The sequence below is a fragment of the Canis aureus genome, chromosome 1 (assembly GCF_053574225.1).
Source record: "Canis aureus isolate CA01 chromosome 1, VMU_Caureus_v.1.0, whole genome shotgun sequence".
Lineage (NCBI taxonomy): Eukaryota > Metazoa > Chordata > Mammalia > Carnivora > Canidae > Canis > Canis aureus.
The window spans coordinates 82380632-82400181 of NC_135611.1; the positions used below are offsets into that span (position 1 = coordinate 82380632).

A 19550-nucleotide genomic window follows, 5' to 3' on the forward strand; every position below is an offset into this window, starting at 1 on the left:
TCCCCTGCCTGCCCTGACATCACGTATTCCCTCCTATCTTTTCCCTTTGAGTGTTCCAGGGAAAGGGGCCCTTTGGTCTTTCAAACATGCCAGACTCCACTCTTGAGGAGCTATGTAAGTTGTCCCTTCCTTCTGGAATGCTTATTCCTCTCTATCTACTCATCTTTCAGTCTATCACAACTTTTTTCCTCCCTTTTGCTCCTTCACTCCAGAATACAAGCTTCATGAGGAAGCTTTGTTTTGTTCACTGCTCCACCGATGTGTCTCTGATGCCTGGATCAGAGCCTGCCACATAGTAGACTCTCAATAAATACACCCATAAAATGGATTATGCACGATAATGCAAATACTTTCTACTCTTATGATTGTATTGATTTAGTTCTGTGAAATGATAATATCCATTTCATTCTTGCCCATCTCTCCAGTGTTTTTTTTTTTTAAAGAATTTATTCACTTATTTATGAGAGACACAGAGAGGCAGAGACATAGGCAGAGGGAGAAGCAGGCTGTCTGTGGGGAGTCTGATGCAGGAAGCCCAACATGGGACTTGATCCCAGGACCCCGGGATCAGGACCTGAGCCAAAGGCAGATGCCCAACCACTGAGCCATCCAGGTGCCCCCACCCCTAGTTCTTAATGTCCAGAATTTGGATTTTGTCCTTTCCAATAATAAACCCTCTTCTTATTTTTTCTCTTTTAGCTTTAAAGAAATCCTATTAGAATTTGTTCTGTTATTTTAAAAGCCTTTGTATTTTCATCTTTTGGTTATTTATGTGTATTTATGTGTATATTATTTATATATATACTTTTTAAAAAGGTTTTATTTATTTATTTGAGAGAGAAAGAGAAAGAACTCAAGCAAGAGCGGGAGAGGGGGAGAGGGTGAAGCAGACTCCCCACTTAATAGAAAGATGGAGGTGGGACTCTATCCCAGGACCCTGAGATCCTGACCTGAGCTGAAGGCAGATGCTTAACTGACTGAGCTACCCAGGCATCCCTGTATATATAATTTTAACCCTTTAATGGAGTATAATACACAGAAAAGAAAAGAAAACATAAATATAAAGCTCAGTGAATTATCACAAAAGGGACATCCTTTTAACAATTACTGAGGTAAAGAAATAGAACAAGAAGACCTCATTGTGCCCCTTCTCATCACTACTCAGTTTCTCCTTAATGAAAGATAACCAGTCTGATTTTTATGGCACATTTCCTTGCTTTCCTTTATAGTTTCACTACCCATGCCACGAATTGGTTTTGCCTGTTTTGCATATTATCATATAGTTATACTCTTGTTGTTATTAGAAGTCTATATTTATATTAAATACAGTATTGGGGCACCTGGGTACCTCAGTTGGTTGAGCATCTGACTCTTTATTTTGGCTCAGATCAGGCTCTCAGGATTTTGACATCGAACCCTGCGATGTGCTCTGTGCTCAGTGTGAAGTCTGCTTGAGATGCTCTCTTTCTCTCTCCTCCTCTGCCCCTCTCCTCCAGACATGTGTGTGCTCTCTCTAAATAAATGAAATCAATCAATCAATAAATGTAGTATCTATTTGCATAAGTCAGTCATCAATTATATATCTAGTATTCATGTCCTTTCTTCTTGCATAGAGTATTTGAAATGGCTTACAAAAATGCATGCAAATATAATAAAACAGGGAAAAAAAGTCGGCATCAGGAAAAACAAAAATGTGCCAAGGAAGGGATAAGATCAAGATAGAGTAAGTATTACCTGAAGTAATAGTATTCAATCTAAAACTTGGCATGTGAGCCTCCTGGAGCCACTGAAAAAATAGAAACCAAACTAACTGTAATATTTATATCATTTCTAAAACAAATACACATATCAGTTCCTCATTTTCAAAAGAAATCTAAGTCTAATGTCGTTTTCCCTTGTATCAATCTTCTGGAAAATTCCCATAATAATGTCATAGACACCCTCCCACATATGTAGTAGCAGTTGATGTGGGAACTGAGCGCAGAGTGTCAGATACTTCCCACTCCCCAATTAGTGGGATGTCGTTTTAATCAACTTCACTCTTAGTCTAGAAACCTGATTTTCTGTTCTAAATTTCTTTTCTCTACATGTTGCTGTTTTTCTCTCAATACAGGAAACAAATATTTAAATTCAATTATGTTGGAATCTTTTGTAGTCTTATATTTAAAGCTGTAGGTGTATATGTTAGTGTTTGCCGTGTGGGGGAATATCATATTCAAATACTGAGGTAGACCTGGTTATTACAGATATCGTCAAAAGATCATTTATATACCAATTAGAAGTAGGCATCGTGTTGCCAGGGTAGAAATAACCTGCTGTGTTTCTCTAATGATCTCCCTTGTCACTGTACCCTCTGGGCCCTGGCAGGACAGTTACGGGTAAATGTCAACAGGTGACTCACTCATGGCCGATGTGTGTTCAGACTTTGCAGAGGATTTAATGAAGTCCACATAATTTGCGTTTCCTTAAATTAATATGTCTTACAAAAGCTAGGTCTTGCTGTGGTCTTTTAATAAGATGTACCTCAAACTTAGAAATTTCAAGATACAGATCATTAGCATCACTTTCAACTGGAAGACGCAGATTGACTTCCATAGATTACTTTCTAATTATTTGTGAGAAGTTGTTTGTCTAAGGAGAGAATGTGTTCGTTCCGATGGGATGGAAAATGACCCTGAGTTTTGGAAATGCCATTTTATTTCTCTCCCCTTCCCCATGTCTGTTTTCCCTGTTGTGGCTCGTTCTTTGGGACTCGATCCCGGGACTTCAGGACCACGCCCCGGGCCGAAGGCAGGCGCTAAACCACTGAGCCACCCAGGGATCCCCCTTTTTTTTCTTTCTCCTCTTCCACCTTTCCTTTTTCATCTCTTCCTGCTCTTCCTTTTTCCCCCAGCTTCCTACTCTCCGCTTCTATGATCTTTTTGTTATCATTTTCAGACAAGCTGCAACCTGCACCTATTTAAAAGTCACTGGATACACTCAGAGTGGCCTGAAGTTGGTGTTTGGTTTTGCCTTGAGTTTTTGCCAAAAGCAAACGATTATGAACCCACTAGAATCCTCAACCTGTGTTCTTTAATTTCCCCAGAGGTGTGCACGAGAAGACTATTGCCAAATTTAAGGTCCATTAAATCGCTGAATCATCGCATTGGGGATTTACGCGCAGGCGTGTGCCTGTGTGTGTGTGTGTGTGTGTGTGTGTGTGTGTGTGTGTGTTTGTGCGTGCGTGTTTCTGGGAACCAGCTGGCCATGATGAGATTGCAGCCACTGATTACCAGTCGGGTTTCCATTAAGACTACACTCCCCTGAAAGGCCTGTCACGTTTATTTGTATAAGGCCTTGACAGAGCCACAATATGAATAGTGAAACAAATGAGGGCGATTGTTCATCGCTCAGGACACAGAAAACCCATGCCCGAGGTTTTTAAGAAACACACTCCCTCCTTCCTATTGGCAGTTCCATCTGAACTTCAATAAAGAATAGTTGCTTGCTATTTTAGTAGCCTGGATTAACAGCTTCAAAAAAGATCCTTTTAAGGAGGTCAAATGAGAGAGGAACTGGTGCCAGATTTTTTTTTCTTCCTTCCTTTCTTTTTTTTTTCCCCTCTCCTGCCCAAAGAGGGAATCATCCTCTTCCAGTGAATCATCTGTCTCCCGAAATGGTTACAAAGTCCAAAGGGAATTTCTTCTGTCCTGTTTTACTGAGGAAGAGGGAAGATCTGCGTTGTGGGTAGAGGAAAGAGATTACTTACTATTTATTTATTTATTTATTTTGCTAGTTATAAAACCAGAACAATTCCTCAACCTCAGAGTTCTTATGCCGTGCCAAGATGAGCCTTATTCTTAAATTCAGACATTTTAAATATAGAAGATTATTAAGCACTTGAATAATACGCTTCTTTTTTGTCCCTTTTCAGGCAAAAATGTGAGCTGTTGTATTTTCTATCTTTTTTTCCCTCCTTCCTTCTCCTGCCCCCTCCATGATTCATGCTTTTATTTATGTATTTTTTGTTCCAGTATGAAAAAAAATCGATCCCAAGTGAAACAAGGAAAGAGGTTTAAATTCCTTCTTTTCTGCTAAGAATTTATCATGCAGAATATGCCTTTACTGTGGTGAATGTTTTCCCCAAACAACTTCTGACTTCATTAGATCATGTTTAATATTAATGTACTGCAATTGCTTTTGGCAAGAGGTCCTTCACTTTGCCATTCTTTTGAACAAAGAACATTGTGGTTGATTTTTTTTCTAATGGAATGAAATGTTTGTTACAATTTTATTATAATTGCTTTCTTTGTTGCTTCTTGTCAATCCCTCCTGGCCCGTGAATAACAGGGACACTGCTGGGTACATGTGTATAGATTTAAATATTTTTTTAGTTCTGCAGAATTTGCTGGAAGTCAAATCCACAAATCCTCAGATCCAAATCAACTCTTGCTCCAAAAACAAGTTTGATTTTGCTAAGAGTGCCTTTGGCTGCTATATATCCTGATACTGATATTTAACTAAGTATATAGATAAACGGGTCTTTAATGTGAAGTAGAAAAATAAACGGGTCTTTAATGTGAAGTAGAAAAATTTGCTTTAGATGAATCCATGAATAGGGTTGGGCCATAGCCATTCTTTTGCAGTAAAAACAACTCGGAGTATGGTGAGCATCTTTTGGAGTTATTTTTCCCCCACTTATATCAGTGTACCATCTTCTTTCTGTCAAGTCACAATCATAAATCAATGTCAGAAGTGTCTTTCATTGAATTATTCTGCAAGACTCTGGTTAGTGCAGTGTCTGTTAGATTAATTTCTGAATACTGCACTTCTATTTTATGTTTTTTAAAATTAAGATCCTCAAATCAAAGAAAATGGATTCTTGGTTTGACTATAAGCCAGGCACATTTTTTGTGAATTTTTTCCTAAAGATCTTACATTTTGATGCTATTACAGTTTTTTTATTTTAAAATTCAATTTTTAATTATGATTGCTTATAGAAATACAGGTTTTGTATTATTAAGCTTATATCAAGCACCCTTGCTAAATTTACCTACTATGTTGAGCTCATTTATAGGTTCTTTTGAGTTTTTTATATACACAAATCTATAGTCTATGAAAAATTACAATTTTTATATCTTCTTTTCCTTTCCTTTTCCTTTCCTTATACATTTTACTTCTTTTGCTTGCTTCATTGCTCTGGCTGGGGTTCACAGTACAGTGTTGAATAGAAATAGTAATAGCAGGCATGTCATCTCTGCCTCATTCCTGATTTGAGGTGGAAGTCTTTCAATACCTCACAGTTAAATACAAGGTTTGCTTTCTTTGTTTGGTTTTCATAAATGCCTTTCATCAAATTAAGGAAGTTGTGTTCTATTTCTACTTGGCTGAGATTTTATGTAATGATTCAATCTTGAATTTTATGAAGTAGTTTTATTACTTGACATCACCTGAGATTATCATAATGATTTTTTCTTCTATTAATGTGGTGAATGATATTGATTGATTTTTGATTGTTAATTTGTCTTTTAATTCCTAGGATATCCCTACTTGGTGACTATATAATAACCTATAATATATTGCTAATTTTATTTGGAATTAGTTTTAAGGGTTTTGTTTTTGTTTTTGTTTTTTGCTATGTTTATAAAAGAGACTTGCCTTTACTTCTTTTTTCTTGCAATGTCCCTGTTGGATATTGGTATTGAGATTAGGCTAGGTTCAGAAAATAAGTTGGAAAGTGTTCTCTCTATTCTTTGGAAGAATTTGTGTTAAAAATTGATATATATCTTTAAAGTTTGAAACTATGGATATTAAATTTAATGGAATCATTTTTAATTAAGTAAATTCAGCTCCCAATGTAGGCCTCAAACTCATGACCCTAAGATCAAAAGTCACACACTCTCCTCTTTTAGCCAGCCAGGTGCCCCTAATGGATTCATTTTTAAGTAGCTACAAAACCATCCAGATTTTAAATTTCTGGCTTGCCAGTTTTGAGAAGTTGAGTTTTTTTCAGAAGTATTTTCAGCAGAATTTTATAATCTCTTACAGTTTGTTCTTAGTGTCATTAGAATCTGTAGTATGTCACCATTTCATTCCTCATTTTGATAAATTTTGCTTTGTTTCATTCTTTTTTTCTTTTTTAATAAAGATTTTATTTATTTATTCATGAGACACAGAGAGAGAGAGAGGCAGAGTCACAGGCAGAGGGAGAAGCAGGCTCCATGTAGGGAGACTGATGTGGGACTCGATCCCAGGTCTCCAGGATCACGCCCTGGGCCGAAGGCAAGCACTAAACCGCTGAGTCACCCAGGGATCCCCCTCATTCTTTTTTCTTAAGTGGTTTTCAAAATATTTATATTTTTATAGAAATTATAAAATTTATTATATAATTGTCATATTATGTATTATATAAATATGTAAGTTATATATTTATATATATATTTTTAAAATTTATATTTATTTATGATAGTCACACAGAGAGAGAGGGAGAGGCAGAGACACAGGCAGAGGGAGAAGCAGGCTCCATGCACCAGAAGCCCGGCGTGGGATTCGATCCCAGGTCTCCAGGATCGCGCCCTGGACCAAAGGCAGGCGCCAAACCGCTGTGCCACCCAGGGATCCCGATATATTTATATATTTAATTATATCTTTTCTTCTACATTTTTTAGTTGAATATTTGCTGTTTTTTTTTAATATCTGATGCTTTTAAAGATATCTTTCCCCATAGCATAGCTCCAGTTGTGTTCCACAAGTTTAAATGTCATATTTTCATTATTATTCAATTAAAATACATTCTAATTATGTTGTGATTTCTTTTACCATGAGTTAGAAGTGCATTGTTTAATTTGCAAATTTTGAGAATTTTCTAGTTTTGTTCTATTACTATTTTCCAGATTATCATCCTGGTGGCTATAGAATATAATTCTGTGATTGCAGTCTTTTGAAATTTGTTAAGACTTGATTCTCCCCAAACGCTGCCACATCTAACACCCCCTCCTGCCTCTGTGGGTGAACAGAAGTGGAGCTGGGGAGACAAGGAGAGCCTGGTGCCCTATCCACCCCATGCCTGTATCTAATATATAAATACAGAGATGTGTTAAAAAAAAAAAAAGACTTGATTTATGCCTCAACAAATGGTTAGTTGAATTAATGTCTTATCTGTGCTAGACAAGAAAGTATAGTCCACCATTGTTGATGACAATGTTCAATATATGCCGGTTAGGTCAAGTTTGTTACTCATGTTGCTCAAATATTCTGTATCTTTTTTTTTTTTTAAGATATATTTATTTATTTTAGAGATGGAGCAGGGCAGAGGGAGAGAGAAAATCAAGCAGACTCAGCATTGAGCATGGAGCCATAGGGAGATCAATCTGACTTGAACTGAAACCTAGTTGGATGCTTGACTGACTGTGTCACGAAGGTGGCTCTCAAATAATCTACATCTTTACAGATTTTTCTCCTACTGGTTCTTAGAGTTGCTGAGAAAGGACATCTTAAAATTTCCCACTGTGACTATGCATTTACCTTTCTTTATCCAGTTTTGTCACTTTTTGCTTTGCATATGAAGCTGTGTTATTTAGCACATATAAATTTGGGATTTACATTTAATAGTATTAAATACAATACTATATTATTCTGAGGATTGACTATTTAATAGTAAAAAAATCATCTTAATGTCAAGAAATTCTTTTTGCCTTATAGTCTACTTCATCTGATATTAGTATATTATACCAATGTTACAGTTTTTTCTACCTTTTACTTTCAACCTTTCAACATCCTTATGTGTAAGGTATGCTTTACAAACAGTATCTTGCTCTTACAACTTTTAAAATTCAGCTTGATAATTTTTCTTTTAATATAAGTATTTTGTCTTTTTTATATTGGCAAAAACATGTAACTTTAAATTTATCATGTTAACCATTTTTAATTGTACATTTTGTAATGTTAAGTATTTTCATACTGTTGTGCATTCAATCTCTAGAAGTTTTTCATCATGCAACACTGAAACTACACCCAAGCAACACTGATTATCTCCACACCTGATATAATTACACTTACATTTGGGTTTCAATTTGTTATTTTCCTGTTTGTTTTCAACTTGTCTCACATTCTCCCCGTTTCCTCATTTCTTTACTACTGTTATACCTTTTTTGCTACTACATTTCCCCACATAAGCTTGTGATATATGAATCATTTTAAAGACTTATTTTAGTAGTTACAGATTATAACATATAATCAAAATCTCATATAAATTGGTATTTTCACCATTTCCCTGCAATCCAAGAACTTTAGAACAATTTGCCTTGATGTGGTCCCTTCTGAAATTTGTTACTATTGGAATGTATTTTAATCACACATATATTTAAAACTCTGTAAGATTTTGCCATAGTTTGGGGGCTCCTGGGTGGCTCAGTTGGTTAAGCCTCTGACTCTTGGTTTCAGCTCAGGTCATGATCTCAGGGTTGTGAGATAGAGCTCCATGCTCAGTATAGAGTCTGCTTGAGATTCTCTCTCTCTCCCTCTGCCCCTCCCTTTCTAAAATAAATAGATAAATCCTTTAAAAAAGATATTGAAATTGTTTTATACAGTGAATGTTGATTTATTCATATCCACATATTCACATTCTCCAGTGTTTTTCTTTCCTTCCTGCATTTCTTTACTTCCACCTATCATAGTTTTATTCTGCTTTTACTATTGCTTTTAGTGTGGGTTTCCTCTTGACAAACAGTTTCAGTTTATTTCTCTGGAAATGTCTTCTTTTTTTGCCTTCATTTTTTATGTTCACCCAGGATAGAATTTTAGAACAGCACTTATTTTATATCCACACTTTGAAGATAATTCCATTCCTTGACTTTCATTATTTCTGATAAGGTCAGTTTTATTTTTGTTCCTTTGACAGTCAAACTCCTTTTTCTCTGATTGATTGAAGATTTTTATTCTCTACAGTTTTTAGCAGTTTTAGGGTCATGTGCCTAGAGGGCCTTTTCTTTGCATTTATCCTGATTTGGGTTCATAGTTTAACATGAATGGTAGAGTGATAGCTTTCATTAATTTTGAAAGGTGATTGGCCATTGCCTTTTCAAATATAATTTCAGTCCCATTTTCTTTCTTCCCCAAGGGAAACTCCTATTGCACGCATGTTAGACCTTTTTGCCATGCTCCTTGGATTTCTTATGCTTATCTCTATATTTTTCCTGTCTTTTTCTCTCCATACATCAGGATGGATATTTTCTTCTGACATATTTTGCAATTTACTAATCTTCTCCTCAGTATATTTAATCCATTATGAAACACATTTTTGGAGTCTTAAATTCAATTATTAAATTTACAGTTTAAAATTTTCTTTTGGGGATCCTTGAGTGGCTCAGCGGTTTAGCACCTGCCTTCAGCCCAGAACATGATCCTGGAGTCCCAGAATCGAGTCCCACATTGGGGTCCTGCATGGAGCCTGCTTCTCCCTCTGCCTGTGTCTCTGCCTCTCTCTCTCTCTCTCTCTGTCTCTCATAAATAAATAAATAAAATTTTTTAAAAATTAAAAAATAAAAATTTCTTTTGAATATTTTATTTATAGATTCTCTCTACTGCAATTTTCCATCTACTTTCTTTTTAATCTCCTCTGGTTCTGTTTCCATTCTTTTTCTCATGAGTTTTTTCCCCCCCTCTAGAGTTTTCAGTCATTTGGTCGTATGTTTTTATTTATTTTTTTTAAGATTTTGTTTATTTATTCATGAGAGAGACACACACACATCAGAAAGAGAGAGAGAGAGAGAGAGAGAGGTAGAGACACAGGCAGAGGTTAGAAGCAGGCTCCATGCAGGGATCCTGATGTGGAACTCGATCCCGGGACTCCAGGATCATGCCTGGGCTGCAGGTGGCACTAAACCGCTGAGCCACCCAGGGATCCCAAGGTCATATGTTTTTAATGTTTGGTAATTTTTTATTGATTGTTGAATAACATACATGAAAAATGTAGAGACAATGAGTGTGGTTGATGAGATCTAGAGAGGGTTTACTTTTGCATCTCAGAGGCAATTAAGAGTATCAGATAAACGTAATCTATTTTGTGTTTGAGTTGATTTGAATCAGGATTTCAGTCATCATGAAGATTAATCTATCTTTGCTTCATCCTTCTGCTATGGTGGAGGTCAACACACTTTATCTGTATATGGTCAGATAGTAAATAGTTTAGGCTTTGCAGGCCTACAGTCTCTGTTGCAACTACTCACTCTATCATTGTAGCACACAAGAAATCCGTAAATAATATAAGTGTGGTTTTATTCCAATAAAACTTTTATTTATAATATTTGGCATTGGGCCAGATTTACCCTGCAGACCATCGTTCTCCAACCTCTCTCTATCCTAGGGTATAACTCTCTGGGGCCTCCTCTTAAAACCTGGGTTATTTAACCAAGACCCTTTTTCTGTAGAGATCCCTACACTTCAATTTTTGTCTCACTATTTCTGTGAAACAGTTGTTAGATCTATGAACCTTCTTATCTCGTTGGCTACAAATTATGAATTACCAATTAGAGAGGAACAACCACACTAGATGTGGGCTTCACCTTTTTGCACTTACCTTCTCTCCAGGATCTTAACTTTTAAGATAGTCACCTGGGTAGCAGTCTGACACCATCAAAGATTTTTTGTTGTTATTATTATTTATCTAGCTTTTCTCCTTGTTCTTGGTACAGATAGTTTATCAGAGCCAGAAGCATATGAGGGTCTTTATTTGAAATTCAGATTCACCATTGCCTTAACAAAGATTGGAAAAACCATCTTTATGTTTTGAATTTTGCATCAGTGATTGTCAGACTGAAGGGTATGCTCAGAGTCCAGTTGGCTACTCTCTGCCTTTAAATGATAATTTGTCTCGAATCTGCTCACTTCTCCACATGCTGATTGCTCCTTCCTTAATTCTCATTTAAAATGGCTTTCTAGGGTACCTGGGTGGCTCAGCTGGTTAAATATCTGCCTTCAGCTCAGGTTATGACCTTGGGGTCATGGGATGGAGTCCCACATTGGGCTCCCAGTTCAGCAGGAGTCTGCTTCTCCCTCTCCCCTGCTAGTGCTCTCTGTCTCTTTCTCTCTCTTAAATAAATAAATAAATAAATAAATAAATAAATAAATAAATAAAATCTTTTAAAAAATGGCTTTCTAATTCTCCCGATATGTCCTAATTCATTCTCTGCATGGTAGCTGGAGGGATCCTTATAAAACATAAATGTGAGCATGTTATCCCTTGCAACTTAAACTCTTTTATAAAAGTAAACTCTAGGACTAACATGGGGCTCAAACTCACAACTCTGAGATCAAGAGTTGCGTGCTCCACTGACTGAGCCAGCCAGGTGCCTCTCACTGCTTCAAACTCTTTAATGTCTCTCTATTTCCTTTAGAATATAAAAGACAAACTTTAAAATGGCTTGTAAGGCCCTTCATGACCTTACCACTATCCACTTCTCCAACCAAATTTTCCAATTTTTTTTTCTAAAGTGATTCTATCTGGTTTGCATTAATTGCTTGCTGTTCATTGACGAGACCAGAGACTCTCCCACCTCAGTGCCTTCACACATGGTCTACCTGACTTGAGATCTTCATACTTTTCTTTCACCTTAAGATATCTTTCAAGTCTCAGCTAAAGTTAACTCTCTCTACAAAACTTTTTTTTGACTCCTAAATTCTGGCCTAGTTCTGGAGTGCTCTATATTCCCCCAATGATATTTCTTATCCCCTGAATAATGAAATTGAATGTGTTGACTTGTTTGTAGCCCCTAAATACTCTGAGCTTCACAGGGCAAAACTGTTTCTATTTCAGTCTTGAATCATTAGCATCTAGCACAGCACCTGGCCCATGGGAGGTGCTTCCTAGTGCTTCGTTGAATGAATGAATGAATGAATGAATGAATGTTTTAAATATATGAGGGATTATTTACTTTTTATTCTGATGTTTACATTCATTGCTGCCCAGTATAGCTTTACAAGCTGGCAAAGCAGTATTATTTCTGTTTTAAAATGGACAAGTGGTAACAGGCCAGATGACTTGCATGGGGGTTTTCAAGATGTTTAATAGAGAGTGTAGAGCTCATCTCTAGGTTATGTAGGTTTCAGGATAGATGTTGAGATCATGTACCATGGTTTTGCCTTACTCACTACATCACTTCTCCTTTTCCATTCCCATCTCTTTCTTTTCCTTCCCCCTATGATTATCAGTAAGGCCACACTGAAAGCCAGAGAGATGGTGACACCTTGATTAATCAGTAGGTGTGGGGATTTTTAGAGAGTTTAATCATCCATCATTAAACAAAACTTTTCTTCCCCCCACCATGGCTCCATGTTAGCCTGGGATCGGAATGCAGAGGAAGGGGATGTGACAGGTGGTAACTCCTCCTTTTCAAGGTGAGATTGTGCATAGAAATGCCAGGACTCTGTGGTGACTTCAAAGCGGTGTGTGGTGCCTGGAAGATGGAGAAGGGGCTCCGGGTGGTGACCTTGTCAGATTGCTTTGCTGATGATAGTGGGACTCTGCAATCATCTGCTTGTTAAAAGGAAGAAGTTCATATATGAAATCAATAATGTGATGAGTGGGCACAGTCTCCTCCATGATCTCTTTCAGGTAATATTAAAGGGAAATGTTAAATAATATTAATATTTGAAAAGTTAGCCATTAAATTCCATTCTAAAATAAAAAAACAACACCTATCATTTTTGTATGTTTGTGTGGGAAAAGCTATGCATTTTGTTTCTTTACTCATAAATTCTGTACCACAGAGTGTGCTATAGTCAGGTTGTAGAGATGAACATCTGGTGAACAAAGAGGCAGGGCAGATAGTATTGGAAGGGTTTTCTAAAAACTGCCTCTTGAATGTTACTCTTTGGAGACCTCTGGTCCAGGCAGCAAACCGAAAGTGGAAGTATCTTTCGAGAGGCCAGAAAACATTGATTTTACTGGCTTGGCTAGAAAGTTTAAGGCCATTTTCATTCATGTCTTCTAGGTAGTATCCTTTTCAAGTGGATGACCATGGAATCCGAGAATATCTCAGAGAAGCAAGAAGAAATTCTCTCTATCTTGGAAGAGAAATTTCCTAGCTTGCCTCCAAGAGAAGACATTATCAACGTCCTACAAGAGACCCAATTCAGTGCTCAGGGTGAGTGACTCTGTTCTTTAGCTCTGTTGCAACTCCTGAGGAGGGATGGTTTATGGGATGGCATGTTGCCAGGGCCCAGAAAGTGAATTTGAGGGTGCCTTCATTTTCTTCCCTATGATTGTGCTTGTGGAAGGTTTCCAGGCACTTAATGTTGGCTTACCTGGAAGCAGGCAGCCTGTACTGCAGTCTCTCCTCTGAGGCCTCTGTGTCTGGATGTATGGTTAATACATGTGTCTAATGTGCACCCCAGATGCCTCATTACATGAAATCCCTGTGCTGAGCTGGTTCTATTCTGAGAATGTGGCAGGAGCAATGTCAAGCACAATGGGATTTCATAAATCAATTAATTTTAGGAAAAAAGAAGACAGCTAAGCAGATAAAATTGTTCTCTCAATCTCAGCTTTACTAAGACAGTGGATTTCCTGGCTCACTCATTTTATAATAATAATAAGTAGATATAATTCCAGGAGTACCTGATACACACACAGTTTTGCTGCTATAACTTTGCATGGATTATCTTACTGAGCTTTCATGACAACCCTGAGAGTCCGGTGCTATGATTATCCCCAGTTTCCAGATGTGAACACTGAGGCACAGAAAGGCAGCTTTTCTTTCTTGCAATCACATACACAGCTGGCAAGTGACCAGGCCAGGATTTGAACCCATACATTGACATAACTTTTTCCCTTAGTTTGGAATTCCCCGGGGGCAGGGGCAGGCCCGAGGCAAAGTAGTTTATCTGGCAGGTGCTCCCCAGAAACACTGGAGTGATTTATCAAGCAGCTTAGCATTGTGGGAGGTCATCCTTCATCCCGCTAGGGAACCCAAGAAAAGAATGTAAATTGCACCTCACTGTTATCCCACCTGAAGGTTGCAGTGCTGTGCTAAAACTTGTCCATTCAAGCTCTGGGGACTGGTTGGTAATTTGTCAGGAGTTTTGTGAGTTAGGTTATGTTGGGTCAGCAGCTTGGAAGCCATGGTGGAAGTGTTCACATCACAGAAACGAACAAATACTACAAATCAGGTTTTATTGCTGAATATTCAACATTTACTAACATACCACTGGTCTATTGAGAGATACTTAGTTCCAAGAGTTGTTAATTTCCAGAGTAAGCTCTGGTGGCTAGAGAAAATCCTTAGGAAGAGACTCAGGTGCTGGTGTTTGGGCATCATGCTTCCCACACTGCGATGGGAAGACCTAAGGAAGAATGAGTGGGGCCATTGATGCATCTGCTACAAATGTATGTGTGTGGATGGATACATGTATGTATAGCTGCACGACGGTATGCATTTTGTTGTTCACTTTCAAAACTAGACCAAGCTTTTTTTTTTAAGATTTATTTGAGAGAAAGAGATAGTGCGTGTACACGCATGAATGTGTGCACAGAGGGGAGGGGCAAAGAGTCTTAAGCAGACTCTTCATTGAGCATGCAGCACTATTTGGAGCTCTATCTCATGATCATGACCTGAGCTGAAACCACGAGTTGGGCACTTAACCGGATGTAACACCGTGCCCCACAACTAGATCAAGCTTTTAATGTCACAGTATATTCTATAAATCATTTTATGCTGCAGTATGATACATTGTGGCCTTTCAGTCTTTAAGCCAAAGAAAAATATTTAGTACTCGTCTGGTTCCTTACACTGCTGTGCTTGACAGAGTGTTCTAAGTTAGGAGGGCAAGCAGTCAACTTTAGTATCTAAACATGCATCTGGGAAGGATATATATTCTCTACTGGGCTTTACTATGGGTCTTCTCCCCAAGAGGTTAGGCCTAACCAGATATAATAACCTAGAGTGAGAGTTAAATGTCAAGCCAGACCTTTTCCTATCTTTTGCAGATAAATTCTACTGAAGCGCATTGTCAGCTGACTCAAACTATGCAGTTTTGGATAATTCAGCCATTTCAGATTATTCTTCTCATCATTTAAGGAATCCAGTGGCTCCAATTGCCAAAGAAATTGGTCACAAGGGTGACCAATTTAATTATGGTAGTTTTATGGGTTACATATATAAAGTGTATTTTGAATAAGATTACACTAGAAAATATAGGAGCTCAACTAAATCCATCCTGAAAACGAATTTTGGCCTTGTGAGGTGTGACCTAGCAAGTTTGCGTGATTACACTAGGTCTTCCTCATTTGTGCACCTCTTCCCATTCCATTCTCTGCTTCTGTCTGCTATGGGCCTCTAGAGTCTTTTACTTCTGAGCATTTAGTCCTGTGGCTTCTGGTTGGGGTTGGTGGGTGAGGAGAGTTAGCAACACATGGGGTGTGTGTTTCAAGGGAAGAGAGAGGCTGTAGTATTTCTTCCTTGCTTCCTTACTGATTTGATGCTAAGTTTCTGGCAGCTACTCCTCTGTACTTTCAGGTCTCTGTTTCTTGCCTGTGTCCTTTTTGCTAGTGTCTGAATGCTTCACCATCTTTTATTCATTTTCTCAGCCCCACCCACGTATCTGTGAGTATCCTGTTATTAAAAATCTTTTTTTTTTAAATCATGAGGGTGAATTCTGTTTCCTCCTAGGATCCTAACTGGTGCAAATATTGTCACTCATGTGATTTTTTTCTTAATATGTATTTATTATGAGTAAGAGATCTTGGGGGGTGGGGTGGGTATTGAGACTAACAGGCTGAATTCTTTATATAATCCCTTGATGTTACCAAGAAAAGTTCCCCAAGTGTAACATAATGTTTTCCCCTCTCATCTACAGGTTTAAGTATTGAACAGATGATGCTGAAAGATCTAAAGGAACTGTCAGATGGAGAAATAAAAGTGGCCATTAGTACTGTGAGCATGACCCTCGAGGTAAGGGTAGGAATGGGTTTTAGTTTGTTTAGTTGGTGGTTGATTTTTTGGGCAATGACAGATTTTACAGAATTGCAGTCTGAGCAACTGGTGTACAACTCTCTACAGCATAAGTCAGTGTTACTCTTTTGCTATGAATGCTTCTTTATCATATATTTGACTAGGAATGCGGGTTATTATTTTGGATGAAACCACTGTGCTATGTCAGTGAAAAATGGCAAACATGGATTCCCAAGGCAAGTGGTATTTCATTCATTTCAGTAGAAAAAAACCTAAAACACAAGCATTCACATTTGTATGTGTGCATATGTATAGTCTGCTTAATAGCAAGGATTATATACGTGACTGGATTCACTTCCAGTTTTTCGGTGAACCACCCCACATTGTCCATAGAACTATTCTAAGAAAACAAGTTGTCCTTTGGCCCTTGTAGGCTGTTTGGATGCATGTCATTTTTAGTAATCAATGGTGGCAGTTCAAGTATTCATAAAACTCTCTTTCCAATCTGTTAAATGAATGACTCAGAGTGAATATTACTCTTGTCATTGTGTGTTTCCTTGGTAAATTATCCTTTTTCTACTTTGGGGGTTTTCAATGACTTGTATGTTAATCTTAATTAACCTAACTAATGGGGATGATATTTTACAGAAACACATTTGTGCCATGCCGAAGTCTACATATTTCTATACTATTATATTGTCTTGGTTGAGGCACTGAGCTCTCAAGTTTATGGAGATAAAAATTGCTGTATAGCAATTCATATTTTGGCTTTTAGAATTGTGTATCAGCATTTTTTTTCACTTACCTTATGATGTTGATGATGATATCAATGTATATACTTCTAGGGAATAGCAGGCATGTATGGGGTGTCCATGACTCAGAAAACCCATGAGTAAAGCAGGTGATTTTCCCTGTAATTTCTTTGAAAAATTTAATTCCAGTTGCTTGAAATAGTAATTCAGGTCATAGATCCATATGAGTACCCAGAAGCAGATTGTTGTTACTAGAGGGAATCACATTTGGTGGTTACATCATACCTTGTAGTTTATTGAGCACATTCTCATTGTAGGTAGTTGGTAAACTGACACAGTTGTTTCTATGGACTTTCAAATTGCTAGATGCTCCCTATAATTAGATGTTGATGTGACTCAACACAAGAAATACATGTAATTTGGGATGTAGTAACTAGATAATCAGCTTCAATTAGAAATCTGCTTTGTGTATAGAAATCCAAGGAAAACATGGATCTTGCAAGGGTCAGTAGCTCAGAGAATCATTTCTCCTAGTTCAAGCCTTAGGGTTTTCTGTCTCCTCTCCCCCTCCCCTGTCTCCCTTCACTTAATGGCATCTTATTAGGTTTTAAATGCCTTGTTTGGAATTCCTTTCTAAATTAACATAGAGCATCTTGTAATTGCTTAGGGAACTGTCTGCAGTTAGCAAATTATTTTAAGGCTATTATTATTACAGACTTACCATAGCTTTAATGTACCTTTATTTATATTGTAGGGGTATATGAATGGCTTTTCAGAATTGTTAAACTCTGATGTTTGCCAAGCTGAATAAGTGATAAAATGATCATCTACATCTTTATAGTAATTTACATAGAGGTCCAGTAATTAATCAGGCTATTAAGTACATCTCTGGAAACACTATGTGATCTTCTGGGAGGATGGAGAAGGACATTCGTACATGTACAAGAAGGGTACACAGATTAAATGCTAATCAGCTGAATAAGGGCTTTTCACATGGGCATAATGGGGATAGTAAAGATGATTGAGAAATGGGGAAGCAGCTCCTTAGTAACATCCTATGATTTCTTTGAAAGAGCAAATGCACGTTACTTATTCAGTCTGTCAGTTTTGAAACAGCTATCTAGACACCCTTTAAATCTAGATAGACTCTCAGGCAGCCCTGGTGGTACAGTGGTTTAGCACTGCCTGCAGCCTAGGGCGTGATCCTGGAGACCCAGGATCGAGTCCCACGTCGGGCTCTCTGCATGGAGCTTGCTTCTCCCTCTGCCTGTGTCTCTGCCTCTCTCTCTCTCTGTGTCTCTATGAATAGGTAAATAAATAAAAATCTTTAAAAAAAAACAACAAATAAATCTAGATAGACTCTCAAAGTTCCTATGAGTGTCTCAGTCTCATATGTTCTCCAAAGCATGTTGAGACCTAGCTACTTCGTGATGACTTTTGTAAATTCTCCAGTTTATAACCATCCTCTGAACCATCCTTTAGTCTAAAGGACCAACTTAGGACTGAAATAGTTATTGTATCTTCCATTAATTTTGAGCTTGTTTTATGTATTTATTTAATCATAGTTAGACAATATTTTAGGTTAATTGAGCATAATGATGACATCTTTGACTTTTTTTTAAGAAGGAGAGAGAGCATGGTGATGGGTGGAGGAGGGGATGCAGAAGGAGAGGGAAAGGGAAACTCTTTGCAGAGCTTGACATGAGGCTCAATCTCGTGACCCTGGGATGATGATCTGAGCCAAAATCAAGTATTGGACACTTAACCAACTGATCCATCCAGGGGCCCTGGCATCTTTGACTTGTATCCCCCTTTAATTTCTTGGCACAGTGCTGAGCATATAGTAGGTGCTCTACAAATAGAAATACTTAGTACATATTGGTGTTTGCAGTTTGTCCATGAGATATCTGATTTTTACTTCCTTTTCAACTTAAATAAACAGCTAGGAGAGTGAAGCTACTTAGTTGTGCATCCAAGACAATATGCTTTGTTCCCTTCTAATCAGTTTTTTTCCAGATAACTATGTCTGAAGGCTGAGATCATATAGATCACATATGGTCCACATATTTGTAGATAGTACTGCTTACCCAGCTGTTGTCCAAAAGTCGATCGGGCAGCTTTGCAAAGTAGTTGTTACTGGAAGGAATGCACTGGAAGTTCTGTGGCACGTCAGGGAAATAGACAAAAGGCTTCTTTCTTTCTTTTTTTTTTTTTTTTTTTTTTTTTGACAAAAGGTTTCTTTACATTTTTGGTGGTCTTTTACAATGCTCTGATTCCACAGTTGTATGTGTCATGACCTTTATCGACTGATGACCCGATTAATTTTGGGAGGCAAAAATATTGAGAAAATCAGAGGAATCTGTGTCTTTGCAATATAAGAGAAGGAACCCCTGGTTTAGGAGATAGAGACCACTGGTTTGACAGATGGGTTACCTCGGGCCTTCTATGTTGAAAGCTACTAAGCCCTTTCTCATTTTCCTGGTAGTTTGTATCATAAAGAAGAATTGTAATCTAATCAAGGGCATAGGTGTTCTTGAAAGACCTACCGTAGAAAGTAAATAATTACAGTCATGCAGAGTTTGCTGCATTTGCTCCCTATGAGGTCAGATGAATGTGACTTGGGGGAGCAATGGATAAAAACTGGCCTTCTCAGAAGCATGGCCAGAGGGGTAGCCCTCCTTACAGAGAGGACTTGGAAGCTAGGACCATGGAGAAGGCACTGCTGTCTCGTTTTGCATGGCCTCCAGGTCATTCTGAGCCAAATTCACACACATCTTGTGAGGCATCCACGCCACATACTGGAATTCACTTCACTGACTGTTGTTGTACCTCATCTTTTGTGCCCATTTCATTGCCTGCCAATCTGATTATC

General features: G+C 37.8%; 1 protein-coding gene across 5 annotated transcripts in view; it reads left to right on the forward strand.

Annotated features, from left to right (window-relative positions):
* Window positions 1–19550, forward strand: part of PRUNE2 (prune homolog 2 with BCH domain) — a 257322-nt gene that overhangs the window by 56930 nt on the left and 180842 nt on the right. For all 5 annotated transcript variants that reach the window (XM_077906451.1, XM_077906426.1, XM_077906434.1 and 2 more), the window contains exons 5-6: window positions 12969–13121; window positions 15832–15926. In XM_077906451.1, coding sequence (XP_077762577.1) covers window positions 12969–13121; window positions 15832–15926 — 248 coding nt within the window. The remainder of the gene's footprint in view (window positions 1–12968; window positions 13122–15831; window positions 15927–19550) is intronic.